This window comes from Lithobates pipiens, unplaced genomic scaffold (assembly GCF_037356315.1).
Source record: "Lithobates pipiens isolate NorthernLeopardFrog02 unplaced genomic scaffold, aLitPip1_a1.2 Scaffold_27, whole genome shotgun sequence".
Lineage (NCBI taxonomy): Eukaryota > Metazoa > Chordata > Amphibia > Anura > Ranidae > Lithobates > Lithobates pipiens.
Genome location: NW_027507788.1, coordinates 26,383,089 through 26,400,853, shown reverse-complemented (window position 1 = coordinate 26,400,853; position 17,765 = coordinate 26,383,089). Strand labels below are relative to the sequence as shown.

Below are 17,765 nucleotides of genomic sequence, written 5' to 3'. Positions count from 1 at the left end.
TTGGTATCATTGGGAAGAATAGTGCCCCGTTGTTGACATCAGTGGGAAAAATGGCGTTCCATTGTTGATGTCAGTTGGCAGAATAGTACCCTTAAGCACCAGATAAAGGCAAGCAGAGGGCCACAGTTTGGAGACCACTGGTCCCTATTTGGAAATTTTCTAATTTTGTGTTGCTCTTTCTGTCCCCATTGGAGGGAATTCTTATTACTTCCAGCCCCTGTAACACTTTAACATAGAGATAATAAGTGACGGGAAATCAACCCAATGGGGACACACAACTACAGATCCAACAGAGAGAGGTTCTAACAATTATCCTATGGCTCCAAAAGATGGGCCTCAAGAAAAAAAGTGAATTGTTCTACATTCACTTAACCAAGTGCTTCTGAATCGGCAGTATGCTGTTCTAAATTAAAAACCAACGTTTCCCTTATCCTCTTGCATTTATGCAGGAATGGGCTCCCAATCACGCAACCACTAAGAGAGCTGCGTTAATTCCTGGGCATTGAAGCCCACCTAAAGAGCTGTTGGGAAGCCATGTTAAAGAGTTCAATAATGGCTCAAATTAAGGAAACCTAAAAGGAGAAAATACGATTATAATATTTATCGAAAAAATATATTTTTATGGCTGTCATAGAGATCCAGGGGCTTCATTATGTTATATGCCACCAACTCAGAATGAGTATGTACATCAGGACTTCTGACTTCACTGTTCCTTTTCTGATCTGCACACTTGTTCTAGTTCAGAGACACGGGCAAGTATCGTAGCAAGAGACAGCTAAGCAGTGAGCACTTTCAGGATCTTAGCAGTGATGGCCCATGTATTTCTTCCAATACAGGTTTCCTTTAAAGTGTACCTGGCACATATAAATCAATGTAACCGCTTAGCCTGCTCCTCTGGCATCCAAATCCTAGTGCAGTGATGGCAAACCTTGGCACTCCAGATGTTTTGGAACTACATTTCCCATGATGCTCAACTACACTGCTGAGTGCCTGAGCATCATGGGAAATGTAGTTCCAAAACATCTGGGGTGCCAAGGTTCACCATCACTGTCCTAGTGTATGGGAGGGGGATGCTGTAGCACAAGAACCCAACACCACTTTTCATATTATGACTTTCCTGATGGTCTGAAACTGGTGCACTCAGAGCTAGCATCTCCTGTCTTTTTTGGAAGAACCCAAGAGTTTGCACAGAGATTTTTAACAAGTATTGAGAATCTTCATGAACAGTAATTAGCAATTCTGTTGACCCAGTTGTCTTGTAGGGTTTTGAGATTGGCCAACCTAATACTAAGAATTGTACAACACAGTTACAGTAGGGAAAAAGATGATTTTCCGTTGCCTACTCTTGATTTGTAGTGGTGAGAATATCGCACTTCGCACATTTACCAGTTGAGCCCACGCCATGGCTCCACCCACCATACAAAAGCTTCACACCTATCGCGTACACAGTTGCTGATGGCTTACAGTCTAAAACCTGATCTCTTTGCAGATAACAAGGCCTTCTTTGTTATATTCAAATGGGAGGACAGACCGCAGATTTATGAACTGGTGGCCCCCACAACATCTGAGAAAAACATGTAAGTTCATAGGGGAAGGTAAGCTTTTGCCTGTTTTTTATTAGTCTCACTTTACGCCTGTTGGTGGTGCCATATGCATTTTTTTTTCTTTCTTTCTTGCAGGGCATAAATAATTTACAGACAATGTTATACCATAAGTGTTCTTTCATTCTTTTATTGTTAAGCCCTTGTCGGCCCCAAGTGGAGCATAATAGCAAGATGTTCTGTTCTGTGTGCCAATTAGACTTTGTTGCATTGCACAGTGCCATCAATATAGCGTGTCCCATGTATAGTAGGCAGAATACAGGAAGTAAAGGGAAAGGCAGGTTGAGGTGATGGTGTTTGTTCATAACCCAATGGGCCGGCAAACAGTACAGGAAGCCACAATAGATAATAGAAATCTGTGCCTCCATTGCAGTAAAATGACGGTAACGTTCCTCTTTTTACAGGTGGTTTTCTCTGGTCAAGCAGAGTACTGGCCATTTTGAATCGTCTTCAAGCAAGCCAAGATTATCCCTCCACAGTCAACGCATGATCCCACAGAGCCCCTCAGAGTAAGTCCATTGTTAGGCCGATAAACCTGTCCTGTAGTTTTTATGCATCAACTATTCATGACGTACGTGATATATGGAACAATCTGCTCTCTACTGTCATTTAAGGACATTAAGATATTTTGAGCAAAGTGACTATATAAATGTACATATCCACAGGTCGGAGAAGGGGCTTATTCACGCCACTAAGATGGACCATTGTGGGGCTTTAACTTATTTAAATGGGTGGTAGCACCACAATGCACCAAAAATCAGACCTGCAGCATTTTTGCTAATGCACCATAATGCATGGTAGCGTGCTACGATGCAGGTGCGTTGTGAAGGTGCACTGGGATTCTGTTCACAACGAATGGCCCCACAGTACAACAACTTGAGATATCGCAGCTCAGTTCTGTGACTGGGACCCCAAAGGTCACCTATTTGCTGAGTGAATCTTAATGTTCTGAATTTAATCAGAGCAAAGCAACAGATGTGGTCTAATTTCCCAAACTTCACAAGCATATATTTACTTTCAGGGCTTTTTTTCCTTAGAGAATAGCCGCAGGAATCCCCCCCCCATCTGAGTCACCCTTCATCTCTGCTTCCTACCCACCTTTGAGTACCATCCCTAGGTTCTACTCACTACCCAACTCCCAGCACTGCCCCGTTTAGAGAATACATAACCAAGTATCATTTAGTGCTACTTGGTAATTTGTATTGAATTTGTTCATGATAACAGGAAAGACAATAAAATAGATTCCAATAGATCCTTCAGCAACAATGGAACCCCCCCCCCACACAACAATGGAACCCCCCAGCAAGAATCAACCCCCCACAACAAAATACCGCCCCAGCAACAATTGACCCCCCAGCAGCCAGAATCAATAACCCCCCCCCCCCCAGTAGCCAGCAGCGATAGACCCCCCCCAGCAGCCAGAAGTAATAGACCCCCACCCCCCAGCAGCCAGAAGTAACAGACCCCCCCCCCCCAGCAGCCAGAAGTAATAGAACACCCCAGCAGCAATAGACTCTCCAGCAGCAGTAGACCCTCTGGCAGCCAGCAGCAGTAGACACTCCAGCAGCCAGCATCAATAGACCCTCCAGCAGCCAGCAGCAATAGATTTGCTAGCAGCAATAGATTCCTCCAAGCAACAATTGACCCCCCCCCCCCAAAAAAAAAAAAACCTAAGTCCCCCTACCAGCATAGACCTACCCAGCAGCAATAGATCCCCATGTAAAAATAGTTCCCCACCAGTGACAATAGATCCCCCAGCAGCCAGCATCAATAGACCCTCGGCACACCCCAACACTTCTTGACATTACATACATTTCTGGAGGTGCTGGAACTACGTTCCTCCACATTCCCGCTGAAAAAGTCTTCCTTACCTTTCCTTTTCTCTGTTACCGCTAAATGCTGGGAGCCAGAGGAAATACCTGGTACTTCCGGATATGTAGGAGCATGTGACTCCCTCCATGTGACAACAGTGGGACAATCAGCAATGTTGCAGCCTTGTATGATCTATGACTCCAGTGACTTGCAGGCTACACAGGACTTTCCTCTTGCTCCTGACAGCTTAATGGAGAGGCAGGGGAGCAGGAGGAAGATACAAATATGATGCTGGTGAGGACCAAGTTAAAGGCAACCTTTTTAGTTTGGGTCCACTTTAAATTAGTCTTCCAAGGAAAACTTTACCAAGTATTAGACATTTCTTAGCTGTTTAGGATTGGGTAGCTATGAAGATCTGTACAATAAATAGTATCTTGTGGAGACTAATGGTGGATATCTGTCACTGATAAACGGATATATGGCCCTAGTGGGCATAGGGTTAACATTTTAATCGCACACAGTAGGATGTATGACTGAGGTGCTGGATTTGACTCAATGATTCATGGTCAAAGAAGATCGTTCACATTCATTGGGGGCACAGTGACTCCAATGAGGCTACTCTCAGCACATACACTATATACCTTAGCTGGGGGACCCCAAGTTTGAAATCCAGGTGTAAGAAAAGTCCTAAATTCTGGTGTTAATTCATACAGGAAGACATTAAAATTCCAACACGTTTTGGGGGCTGAAAGATTTCCTTTTTCAGGGATGTTCACAATCCATTCTTCAAATGATTTCTGATGACTGTGCTATGTTTGAGAACTTACAACTACACATAATATTTAGACCCTGAGGAAGACCTTTGAGCCCCAAAACACATTGGCTGTTTTGTTGAAATAACACCCGTATTAAAGATTCTAGACTGATTTCCTTGGTCTGGCGCTCCCATTCAAATTTTTTCTATACTTTAATTCGTCAGTCTCCAAACTGCGGCCTGGGGGGGCCATGTGCATGGCCCTTTGCTCACCTTTATCCGGCCTTTGGAGCACTTTTCTTCCCACTGATACAAAACACAATTTCTCCCACTGCCATCAACAATGGTCACTATTCTCCCCACTAACACCAATGATGGGGCACTATTCCTCCCACTGACACCAATGATGGAGCACTATTCCTCCCACTGACACCAATGATGGAGCACTATTCCTCCCACTGACACCAATGATGGAGCACTATTCCACCCATTAATACCAATGATGGGACACTATTCCTCCAAGTGTCATCAACAATGATCACTATTCTCCCCACTGACACCAATGATGGGACACTAGTCCTCCAAGTGTCAACAACGATCACTATTCTCCCCACTGACACCAATGAATGGGCACTATTCCACCCATTAATACCAATGATGGGACACTAGTCCTCCAAGTGTCAACAACGATCGCTATTCTTCCCACTGACACCAATGATGGGGCACTATTCCACCCATTGATACAAATGATAGCGCACTATTCCTCCCACTGACACCAATGATGGGACACTCTTTCTCCCACTGACACCAGTGATTGGGCAATGTTCTTTCCACTGATACCAATGATGGGACACTATTCCTCTCACTGACACCAATGATGGGACACTATTCCTCTCACTGACACCAATGATGGGACACTATTCCTCTCACTGACACCAATTATGGAGCACTATTCTTCTCATTGACACCAATTATGGGACACTCTTCCTCCCACTGACACCAGTGATGGGGCAATGGTCTTTCCACTGATACCAATGATGGGACACTATTCCTTCTATTGGCACCAGTGATGAGCAGTATTCCTCCCATGGACACCAAAGCTGCATTGTTTACTGCCACTGATGCCAGGACGATTTTTTCTCCCAATGGGCACAGTCTGTCCCCCCTAAAGTCAGAATGACTGTAAACTGGCCCTTTGTTTAGAAAGATTGGAGACCCCTGCCCTAATTCATCGATCTATAACAGACTTTGATGCAGCGATCCACACCTTGTAAAAGTAGGTGGGTTTAATGCAGAACTGGGAGGGTCTAGAATAAAGAGGGGAGGAGCTTACCACTAAATTCTGGGTATAAGCACTTTGCAGTACAACTACATGTACTCTTTTACCTGTAATTCTGTTTAGATATACATAGGGCTTATCAAACTATGGGCAGATACTGTAACACCACGGTTTCCCTGGTATAGATTGGCAGCTTCCTATGTTACTTCTACATCTCCAACCTACCTATTTTGAAGTAAATCGGCATGATCACACTGCTTATTCATTGTCCAATGGGCAGACAGGTAACACATGTAGCTGTGAAGCTCAGGAAACATTGGAGTGGTCTTCCTGGCTCTGCAGTGTGGTGCAGGTATGTGAATCACAGGACGGGCTGGACAGAATCAAAGATTTAGATCAGAATGGTTCTTCTGTTCATAGAAATGTAAGCTACAGGAAGTGCACTTTACAAAGATATATCCCTTCTAAAGATGTCATGTTGGTGGTCTTGTTCATTCTGTATTAATCCTCTATGTCTTGTTTTGCAGATTTAGTGAGAATGGTGCTTCCCTGAAAGAGTCTGTTACCAAAGAGGGTAAGAGATACAAAATTATAACCAAATACTCTTCACTTACCCATTTAATTTTGTCAGCTATTACCATTATTTCAATTAAAGGAGCTTGCCATTCATTGCCCCACGAACAGAAGAAGGGCTGCGTTTTAGTGACTTATTGAAGCCAATTGGTTACAATTACAACCAAGCAACTAGCATTTTACAAAGGATGTCCTCAGTGACCGCCCCCCAATTTTTTTTACAGTATATTCTTGTAGTATACTATACTTTTTTGTAGTATTCAACCCCACCTTCCTGTTTCCTCTGCACAAATATATACATATATACAGTTTTTTTTAAAGGGTTGTCTGGTCAGTCCATTGACATCACAGGTTCTTCTTCTGCATCAGGATGCTGCGATACCATGCAGTACTAGTCTAACACCCACCTTTCACCGGGTTCATGGCAGAAGGGGGTTGGATGATGCTGATCATCATTCAACCCTAAAGACTGAGAACATCTAGTGGCAGAAAAGAAGTACTGCGTAGTGATAGCTCCAGGTTGAAGGTGAGTATTGTTTCTATCCTGTGTCCCAAAACCTTCTTCAGCATTATAGTAACTCCCTATAGAAGTGACTCTACGGTAGGGACGTTTGGAGTAATTCCTCAATCAAGTCTGTTGAGGGAATAGTGTGTAGGCATGGCCAGGGATGAAGAAGTTTTTGGGCTTCATGAACAGTGGAAGAGGACACTTATATTACGAAGATGTATATAAGTACCTGGTGGGGGTGTCAGGGTTAAGTATTATTATTATTATTATAATACACAATTCATATAGCGCCAACGTTTGATATTTAATAAATATATATATATATGTGTGTGTATGTATTTGTATATGTGTGTGTGTGTGTGTATGTATTTGTATATGTATGTGTGTGTATATATATATATATACACACACACACACACACACACACACACACACACACACACACACACACACACACACACACACCTGCTGTTATAAATCACGGGGCCCCATACAGCTTACCTAACAGGGCCCGTCTTCACCCCACCCCTGGCTGTGCCCCTTACCCCACTGTCACGGAGGGGGAATCTGGGGCAATGGTGGCAGGAGCTGGAACATGTAAAATGTTCCAAAAGGTGAACCTTTAATGACCATTATTATTCTAAACTTTTTACATTATTTTAAAGCAGCAACGATGACTTATTTTAAAACTTTTTTTGACAACAACTAATTAGGCGTGTTCGGATCGTAGCCTGAACCCACCTTGGCTAAACCACCAGGAAGCTTTACAGCGCCCCACCAATCATAACTGGAGCAGAACGGGAGAGATGTTAGCGGTTTGACATCCGTGCCCGTTCAGTTTTGTCCCCATACTCCACGGATTTGTGTCCAATTCCATCAGGCTACCTTTGATCTGTCACATTTAGGTCTGGAAAAAAAAAAAAAAAAAGGATGTTCTTTTTAATTTTTTATTTTTTTTATTTTTTTTTAACCTGAGTGAACACGGATGTAGACTGATCTAAATGGGCACAAGTGAATTCATATCAGGACTCTTGTAGGCCTACATGTAGCTTTCAATGAGGTCCGCATGAAAAATTGACAGGCAAACCTAATTGCAAAGCTTGGGTGAAAAATTCTCAAAGGGGAGTAAGTTTGGGGTGGTAAAAATGCAGCTTGGCTGTGTGTTCTTACTGTCCCTTCCCCCCCCGACACATATGTAAAGTAGCATCTCACTATGTGCTCATGGTCATTATCATTATGATGATTAGAGCACAGCAGGTTCTCTATGGCTCTATCAGTGTCACCACGGCTGTTGGGTGCTGACTTTGTTATGGCTGTTATCATATCTGGTGTATTAAGAGCATCTTGCCTGTAAGCTGTATTTTGTTTTAAATAAATGGCATTTTTTTTCTACTTCAAGTGCATGACACTTATAACATTTCCTAATGCTGTATACAGTTGTATAACATTTGTTTTATAGGTCGCTTTTATTACGCATTTTCCTTGTATTTACAGAAAAAGAGTCTTTGGAGGAAGCTGGCTTAGGACAGGAGGAGAGTCTTGGGGACCCAACCCTGACCCACAACTTGGGAGGGAATGTAGCCAGTGCAGCTCTGGAAGAGGGTAAGTTGGGTCCCGGCATATGACTTTAACCGTAAACCTTGCTGGAGGTTATAAAGAGCTGAGAAATCGCAAAACGTGACCAGTTATTACAGCCTCCTTCTCACAATGGGAGAGCAGCACATGTAAAAACAAAAAACATTTCACCAATGCCATATTCTCACTTCATTACACAATGGCAGTTCTATTCAGGTCAAAGTACATCCAACCCCCTTATACAAACCTTCACTGCTCTCTGCCTCCCTCTGTTCCTCCAGTGTAATATATATATATATATATATATATATATATATATATATATATATATCTCTATCTATATATAAAAAGTAATACAAACAATTCATCAGTATATATCTGAGAATATCAGTATTAAAACAGCGCTTTAGAGAGAGTCCTTTACAGAAGCAATAATGTACGAAAAATCACTAGAAAGTTCTTAGTGTGCAGATAAGGTGTCTTTAGTGATCTAATCAGCGTTGCTAGGTGATCAAAGTGCTGTCAACCTTTCTTCCACCATAAACCGGGAGTGCTTCACCACATGCGATGCGTACCCCCTCGGGGGTTAAACTCACCAGACACTGCTGATAAAGCCAGCCTTAAGGAGTAGTCACTTCATTGGGTATAGTAAAATTCCTATATATCACCTTAGCGTTGCAGTCCCAAGCAGTCCTGAATGACTGTCAACTTTCAAGTCTTCTAGAGATGGATACAGAGACATTGTTCTTATTCCTCACTCACACACCGGAGACAGTTATTCTCAGCTGGAATGGACGCACGACGCCTTCCAGGGAAAATTAATCTTCCTTGCTTGGGACTGCAACGCTAAGGTGATATATAGGAATTTTACTATACCCAATGAAGTGACTACTCCTTACAGTATGTGTATTTTTAAAGGGGCGGGCAGAACTCTGCTTTAATTGAGTTAGTCACTATTGTATTCCTTATTATATAATACCAATTGCTTATGTGAGTCTGAGCTGCCTCTTGGAATACCCTCTGGGCCTTCTGCTTTGCCTGATGGACTAATATCCTTGTTTTACTGCATAATGCAATGGGACCTCCTGATACTAATATTACCTCTACAGTCAATGCTTACACATGTATGTTTTACACTTGAACTCTATTGATTTGTCGGACCAAATATACATTTAATAAGGTGCTAAGGAGCAGCAATAATCTGCTTTTTATCTCTACCTGGGATTCCGTTTAAGCAGAAACCATAGTCCCAGAAAGATTACAGATTGTCTAATAATATATTGTGGATGGTATATGGTTGTTTAGAACAACTGGAAATTTTAGTTAGTAAGTGGTGTAGCCTTACCCATCCTCTTCTTTCCCTCCTCCCAGTGACGGTGCTGAAGAGGTTGCTAGTACGTAACATTCGCCTTAGCCTAGATGTGGAGTCATTGGAAAGTTGGTCTGAATTTTCTCGCGAAGAAACCGGGGCATCTCAAAATGTTCAGGATGAAAAGGCCGCCAATGGAGACCAGGAAGGAGATAATTCTGTTCCAGAGTCCGAGCGAGAAGGCAGAGACCCGGGAGAGAACGGTGAGCGCTCCAGATGTATGGGTCTACCATCTGGCTAATTGATAGAAGTTTTAGAAGTTGCACAGTTTGCTTTGGGTGGCAATTATGGTCTGTTTTATAATTATTATTTTTTATATGTCAATATTGGAAAAGTTTTTATATTCATGCAATTGGTCTTTCCAGACAACTAAAATATTCACCCCCAATGAAAGGGTTGGGATCCCGTCATGTTGCGGTGCAGCTTGCAGAAGTTAGTCTTGAGTTCGTAAACCCCCAATGAACTTCTCTTATTTTCTGCCTTTTGGGCTTGTAAAAATACATTGACATTGTTTTTTTATATCTGTTAAATAACTGTAAAAGAAATACACATTGAGCCTACCAGAAATCCCAACAAGAATCATGACAACCAATGGCCACATGGCACTTCTATAACTGTGTTGTCACTTTCTTTATTAGTTTGTTTAAAAATCATTCTATAATCAACCCTTTTAAGTTGTTTTAGTGCGGTCACCTGACCGCTAACCCTTTGCTCTGTGTCGCTTCCTGTCCATGTGTTGGGCAAGAACAATGGAAGAGACTGACATAAAGGCAATTTTCCAGGTTTTATTGAATGTACATAGACATACAGAACAGAGCTTAACATAACAGATCGCCCATTAGCCCTCGCAGGGGCGTTGGGGTCCAACTTTAGTGCCCATATGCCGCCCATATGCGTCAATGAGAGCATGTGCTCCCAGCACAGTAATTGACAGTTAAAGACCGCTCTCAGTCTTTACTAATCAGGCGTCGCCAGGACCAGCTCCTGACCATGTGACCACTTAGACAGCCAATCACAGTGGTCGTGTGATCGTCTGATCCTTCCCGCTCTGCTTGTTAAAAGAATGCCTGGGCTGGGTGGGAAGGGGCTATATATATATATATATATATATATATATATATATATATATATATATATATATATCCTGATAAAAATATATTAACAAATTGACAAAAGAGCAAGGTATGCAGCAAAGTGGCACCATGTGTTTTTTTTTTTTTTTTTTTACAAGAGCTGCGTTATCTGTGCCTGGAGTTTATCTGTAGTTATGATCGTAGTTATGGCTTGGCTGCAGATAGATGAAAATGATCGACTCTGAACTTCTCATATCTCCTCTCTACAGGTCAAGACCTGGCCTCCAGAGATGTTGGAGAGTCTCTATGTGCTCCCATCGTACTATCTCAGGAGCAATCAGAAGAGGTTAGAAGGCATATCCTACTACTGGAGGAGAAGGTCCACCAACTTAAGGTAAGTGTTCATGGCCTGTACTGTGCACAGCAGTAGATTATGATAAAAAAAAGTATTAAGAAAAAATATTATTGAAACAAAATTAATAAATTGGGCTTGTGCACTAACTAGCTGTGCCTTAAGCAGATAAGAGATGTCTTTCAAGCTGTGAACTCCAGGCATAGAATAGCTACCCTGTGCAGTCTGTGTGCCTTGTTTAGAGCCTTCTGTATCTCTGCCCCTGTCAGCAGTTTTGGGTAAGGAAAGGAAGCACCCACAGCCCTCAATGAGCTGTGATACACTGCACTCCTTTCCCTCACTTACTACCTTCAGCCATATCCGCCAACCCCTCTCCTACAGTTTTCACCCACCATCATACCCTCTGCACTCCTCTCCTGCACATACCACCTTCAGCCATATCCTCCAGCTTCTTTACAACGCACACCACCCGCTGCCAAACCCTCTGCACTCCTCTCTTGCAATACCCCTTCAGCCATATCCTCCATACTCCTCTCCAGTACCTAATACCCACCTACATACTCTCTGAATTCCTTCCCAGCACATCCCACCCACTACCATACCCTCTGCACTCCTTTCCACATACCACCTGGCACATACCACTTGTGTCTATACTCTGAGCTCCTTTTCTGTGCTTATTCCCTCCCCCCCCCCCCCCCACACGCGCGCACACACACACACACACACACACACACACACACACACACACACACACACACACACACACACAATTTGCACTCCTCTCCTGTACTTACCAACTTCCCTCCATCCCCATTGTACCCTCTGCACTCCTGTCCTGTTCATGCCACTGTACCCTCTACACTCCTCTCTTACACTTACCATTTGTCACCATACCCTCTGTACTCCTCTTCTGTATATACCACCTGCCACCATTCCCTCAGCACTGCTCTCCTGCACTTACCATTTGCCACCATACATTCTGTATCCCTCTTCTGTACATACTGCCTGCCACCATATTCTCTGTACCCCTCTCCTATGCTTACCAATTGCCACCAAATCATCTGTACTTCTCTCCTGTATATACCACCTGCCACCATACCCTCTGCACCCCTCTCTGGCATGTACCACCTTCAGCCATATCCTCCATCTCCTTTCTAGCACATACCACCCACTGCCAAACCCTCTGCACTCCTCTCTTGAAATACCCCTCAGCCATATCCTCCATACTCCTCTCCTGTAAATAATTCCCACCTATATACTCTCTAAACTCCTTTCCAGCACAATACCACCCACTGCCATATCCTCTGCAATCCAATATGCCACATATTACCTGGCACATACCATTTGCCACTATACTCTGAGCTCCTCTTCTGTTCTCATCACCCCCCTTTACTTCCTGCACTCCTCTCCTATATATATCACCTGCTGCCATATCCTCTGCACTGCTCTCCTGCAGTAACCACCCACCACCATACTCTGTGTACACTTCTCCAACACACACTGGTCATTGTCATTCACTCTGCACTCCCCTTCATATCTTACCCACCAAAATCTATTTTTCAATATTACTTGAAATACGTCCAACTTTGCCCATTCGCACGTTTTGCCAGTAATGTAAAAGTCAACTCCACCTAAAGCCACTGTTTCAGTTTGATTGACTAAATTCTCTACTCGCTTCCACTCAAACATGCCGCTAGTGATATTTCCTGTAGTAGTTTATTTCCACCTCTTGCAGGGTCATAATGACCATTTGGTTTTGTAATGGTTTTTATTCGGCTAAACTGGAAATGCTTGAGAATCCCCTGACTCTATACCTCTTGTTCTTTGTTCACAGTTGATTGAAGAGGATTACCTACACCTGCAGAGGACAGTCACCAAATTTTCAGTATCACAAAGTAGTTTTACATGAAACAGGTGAGTGAGCAGAGTCTTGGGGAAATATGTACACATGAAACAGGGTAGACTGTACATGAGGGATTTTATTGTATGACATACAGTATTTCCATCCAAGCTATTTAGTAATTCACTATTTTATAAAACAATTGGACACCCAAACATCGCATTTTTATGAGCTTGTTGGACGTTTTTTTTATAAAACTACCTCCTTTCTCCTAGAAAGGTTTTCCACAAGATTTTATGGGGTGTCTAGATATGTGTGCCCATTCCATTAAAAGTGCATTTGTGAGGTCAGGTACTGATGTGGGGCAAGAAGACCTTGTATGCTGTTGGCTGTGCCGGCCACTTGAGTTCGTCCTCACCATACGCCACAAACCAGATCTTTATGCCTTGTGCACAAGAGCACAGTCATGCTGGATCAGAGAGGGGTCCTTTTTCTCATCCTTTGGTACACCTCTGTGCTGCTAATACTCTGCGGCCTCTTTCTGTGTCTATGCACTCCAACAATGGCTGCATGGCATTTCTTAGGGCGAGTTTCCAGATGGAGACAACAGTTGACCGTACCTGCATAATGTGTGTTTAATTGACCACTTGTCTCCATCAGAAGCCCATTTAATGGGGTGATAACGTACTAGCACAATTGGGAGACAGGGACAGAGCATTCCCACCCTATAACTTTAGTTTCCCAAGCAAGGACTTCCATGGCAACATCTCCAGGTATTATTTTACTGAATGCTGCAGATATTAAAAATTACTTTTTTTTTTAAGTTTTAGTCATTGCATTTAAATCTAGTGTGAGTAATTTTCATTTTTATATCCACAGGGAAGATCGTGCCTCAAAATCTATTTTTCATCACTTCCACGTACACCAAGAAGGACAGCAACTCAATGCCAAAACCTCCATCTTGGTGTTTCCTTTGGGATGGATAATCATGCGGGTGGGACTAAACAAGACTGCCAGTCATAGGATGTGGGTGGGCAACCTTTTTAAAGGAGGCTCCTGTTTTATTTCTATTGGTCAAGACACAAGTGCCTTTTTGTTTTTATATGTAATTTTTCAGGGACTGTAGCAGGGTGGGGAGATCCAACATCTCTCTCTTTTTATATATATATATATATATATATGCTGTATTCTCTCTTTTTTTTTTCTTTAAGTATATATATTAGATATAGAGATTGTTATTGTAGCTGTACAGTAAAATGATCTGGTTTGCTTATTAGAGAAAAGACTGGTCTTTCAGTGCCTCCTCCCTAAAAATTTTAAAGCTACACAAAGGATACCAAATTCTACTGGTTTCCAATCTGCAGCAAACGGGACCATGAAACCATAATCTAACATTTCAGGGAAACAAATGAGTTTTGAGACGAATGGCTTAAGACTACAAGGTTTTGGAAGCGAAAGTAATGCGGTACGTTTAGTAGCAGATAACAGAATGGGATGGTGTGAAAACTTAAAGGGTCTCTCTACCCATAATTGGTATTTCCATTTTGAGTAGGTGTCGGCAGGTTGAACCTTCTACTAGCTTCATATATCTCTCAGGGGCTCCAGAGAAAGATCTCCAGGATATACTTTTATACCTTTCATCTCATTTATATTTGAGAATTCTGAGAGAGTCCCCCAATGGATGTGAGAGAGTAGGGGGCGGAGCTGGGAATGCTAGATTGTTCCATCTCCCTTGTTCATTAGACATGTAAGAAGTCAACTGAGATTCAGCTTGCCTGCTCTTTAAGTAAGACAGTCAGAGGGCATACAAAATGCATACAGGAGGTGGATTGTGGCTGAACCAATTATCAGCGTGCTAGGAACTAGTGATGTTATTGAGACGTGAGCTGTTTTGTGCCTCTGGGAACAGCAGTGTTGCTAGTTTCCTGGGGGTCAATGGGTTGCGTTTATTAAAATGACTAGTACGCCTATACTCTTTGTCATTATCAGTCCTCATTAGTATTCACAGGTCAAGGGAACTGAGCGCTGTGTCCTTACTGGCTAATGCTGGTCTAATGTGGATTTGCTGTCCTTGAGATTTATTCTGCTGTTGCTTTGTTAATACTCATATTAAAGTGTGCAAGGGCCTAATGCATAAGCTTGTTGGAAGGACCAGCAGTTCAGTTTCTGTTGCTCCTAGCCGCTAATCCGATTCTCCCTCTCATTTGGCCATACTACACTGGAAGCATGAAAGGGAGCATTTAATTGGTCCCATTGGCCAGAAAATGCTATCCTTCCATTAGCCAAATTTCTGAATTATTTTGTATTAACTCCTGCTAAGGAGTATTTGTACATTAACTTGCTTATTTAATAAGTACTGTCTCTTATAGTAACCGACCAGGATTCACTTTTCACTTATCTGAGTTATAGGACAAAACTGTTTGGTTGCTAGGAGTTACTGTCATTTCAGCTCAACCTTGCTCTGACTTTACAGACACACCCATCCGGAAGCATCCTAAGACTATACCTATGGCTATATAAGCTTAGGATGCACATTCTGTATCCTTGAGATAGCCAAGGTAAAATTCTCTTCTTGCTACTTGGTAAGAGCAATGCTGGGTCTGCTGTGTTGAGTTACCTGGTAACTGAGGACTGGTAATTAGACCGTTGTCACCCATGCAAGACAGTGGTTTTGCCAAGGTTATATCATGTTAACATGGATTGTTATGTATGTGTATTAAAAAAACAGTGTGAAGAAGTGTTCTGTCAATGGTTTTAGAAGAAGCCATAGATGTCTTTTGCTCATGGTAGAATTGTCACTTGAAACAGTTGTGCGTTAAAGTTTAAGTCCAACCAGAACTTATATTTGACTTGTTGCTGGATTCTGATGGGTTTACTCACATGCTTGCTTCCAGAATTTCTTAGGGGGCCGTAGCAGAGGCATCTCTCTTGGAGTGGCCTAATCTGCCCTTTCTGTGGCTGTTCTAGGCCAAGGTTATAAGTCTTCTGCCTGCTCTAAAATAAATAAAGCCAAATCCAACAGTGAGAGCAGGACCCATTGATAATGGGTGCTGTAAATGGACCTAGTTGGGAATTTGGGTGTGGACCTAATTTTGCAGTCCTTAAGAAGCCAGTTGGAGATTAGCCCTACTTGAATCTATGCAAAACTGATAAGAGTTTTGGGCAAGCTGATCCTTTAATAATTATGTGCACGAATAAAGAAAAAGCTCCCACCTCTTCGTTATCTGGGCAGTCAGCAACCAGTTACATAACGGAAGAGGCAAGAAAAGTTGTAGCAGTTTCATCATGGAAATGACTTTCAAGGGACAGATCTTAAATGTTTCAAGAGTCCGATGACACCGAAATCTGCAACGTGATGGAGATCTAGAATCTTTTGGATTTTTTATTTTTTTATAGCCAGTGTTATGTTTTTTTTGGTAAATAGATGCTTTGCGTGGAATGATATAGACTGGGGCAACTTGCAGTTGTGGTGGAAGTAAATTTTCTCACGGGGCCCTTTTCAGCCTTCTAGACTTGCGCCAAAGACTCCAAGGCCCTCCATTGCCAATCTATGATGACGAATCTGAGGAATCGCCATGTTCAGGTTTGCACATTGAGGGGTATTATATATATATTTGTATTTTTTTTTTTCTAGCCCAGTGCGGCTTCTTATTCCGTTTTGGTTATTTAAACATCATTCCTATATATTTATATATATGATGCTTTTTTTTTTTTGTATTTCTTTTTTGTTTTATATTTGGGGAGCGTTTGGCTTGGAGGTATCTGTTTGGGGAGGGAAGACTGTTCCTTAGAGATGTTTTCTCAATATATGCCAAAGACCATTTTTCGCAAAAAGTTGTAACTTTTAGAAATGTCACAAAAAATAAAGATTTTTTTTTTTTCTCCATTTTATGTCTCTGCGGTTTTATTATAAAGTAGGACTAAACGTTCCCTGTGTGACAGGATGTGATGTGCAAGCCTCTGATGTACAAGGAGTGGCAAGACAGTCCCAGGAAGGACAGCGTTGTCTCCAATAAACCTGTGATTGACATCCTGGTTCCGTCTTCTCTGTTGAAGATGTAAGATGGCGGAGTAACTGGGTCTCTGGGGAAAGACTCATTTTTGTTCAATCGTGCATCAGTACATTTTGTAAGCCCAATGGTTCATTGATTAGGCGGAGATTTCTGTAAACAAAATGGCAAAATACTGGTTCCCTTAAAGCAGGGATATGCAATTAGCGGACCTCCAGCTGTTGCAAAACTACAAGTGCCATCATGCCTCTGCCTCTGGGTGTCATGCTTGTGGCTGTCAGAGTCTTGCTATGCCTCATGGGACTCTTAGTTCTGCAACAGCTGGAGGTCCGCTAATTGCATATCCGTGCCTTAGGCTGGGTTCACACTGCTGCGGGGGGAGATCCGGATGTGATTCGCACCGCAAATCACATCCGATCTCCGTAGCGATGCGAGTTCAGCCATACAGATAGTATGGCTGAATTCGCATCGCTCCCGCAGCAAACTCGCACGGGACCCTTTTTTTGGTCCGCAACAGAATCGGCAGATCGCACTGCGATATGCGGACGGATCTGGGGGTGTCATTAACATATCATTGACACTCCCAGCCATCCGCATAGAGCAGTGTGAACTGCCGGCGGGAGTAATGCGATGCGGGAAAACGCCGCGGATTCGCGGCGTTCCCGCATCGCAGCCGTGTGAACCCGGCCTTAAAGTGTTACTAAACCCACAACAGTAAAATCAGTCTGTATATGCAGTAAAGCACGCTCGTTATACTCACTGTGGAACCTAAGGGGTTAATCCCCTGCATTGTGTATAAAGGCTGTGTGATCCTGTCTTCTCTGATCCTCCCCTTCTTTAACCTCCCTGGCGGTATGATTAGTTCTGGTTTTAGGTGCTGAAAGCGGTACAATTATTTTGCGTGGAAATTTGGCGTTTTATATTGTAGTCCTGTAATTCTTAGGAATAACTCTCTTAAATCTGTTCAAACCAGAGTCTAGCAGACATCCCGGGTATGATAAAGTTTATAATATAATAAA

General features: G+C 42.6%; 1 protein-coding gene across 7 annotated transcripts in view; it reads left to right on the top strand.

Moving 5' to 3' along the window:
- The window catches only part of ARHGEF1 (Rho guanine nucleotide exchange factor 1), a 194,227-nt gene extending 177,605 nt beyond the window's left edge, over positions 1–16,622 (top strand). For all 7 annotated transcript variants that reach the window (XM_077456662.1, XM_077456660.1, XM_077456661.1 and 4 more), the window contains 8 exons: positions 1,490–1,577; positions 2,006–2,110; positions 5,974–6,020; positions 8,022–8,129; positions 9,474–9,674; positions 10,814–10,938; positions 12,731–12,810; positions 13,616–16,622. In XM_077456662.1, the coding sequence (XP_077312788.1) occupies positions 1,490–1,577; positions 2,006–2,110; positions 5,974–6,020; positions 8,022–8,129; positions 9,474–9,674; positions 10,814–10,938; positions 12,731–12,805 (749 nt within the window). In that variant the 3' untranslated portion in view covers positions 12,806–12,810; positions 13,616–16,622. The remainder of the gene's footprint in view (positions 1–1,489; positions 1,578–2,005; positions 2,111–5,973; positions 6,021–8,021; positions 8,130–9,473; positions 9,675–10,813; positions 10,939–12,730; positions 12,811–13,615) is intronic.
- The last annotated feature ends 1,143 nt before the right edge of the window (positions 16,623–17,765 follow it).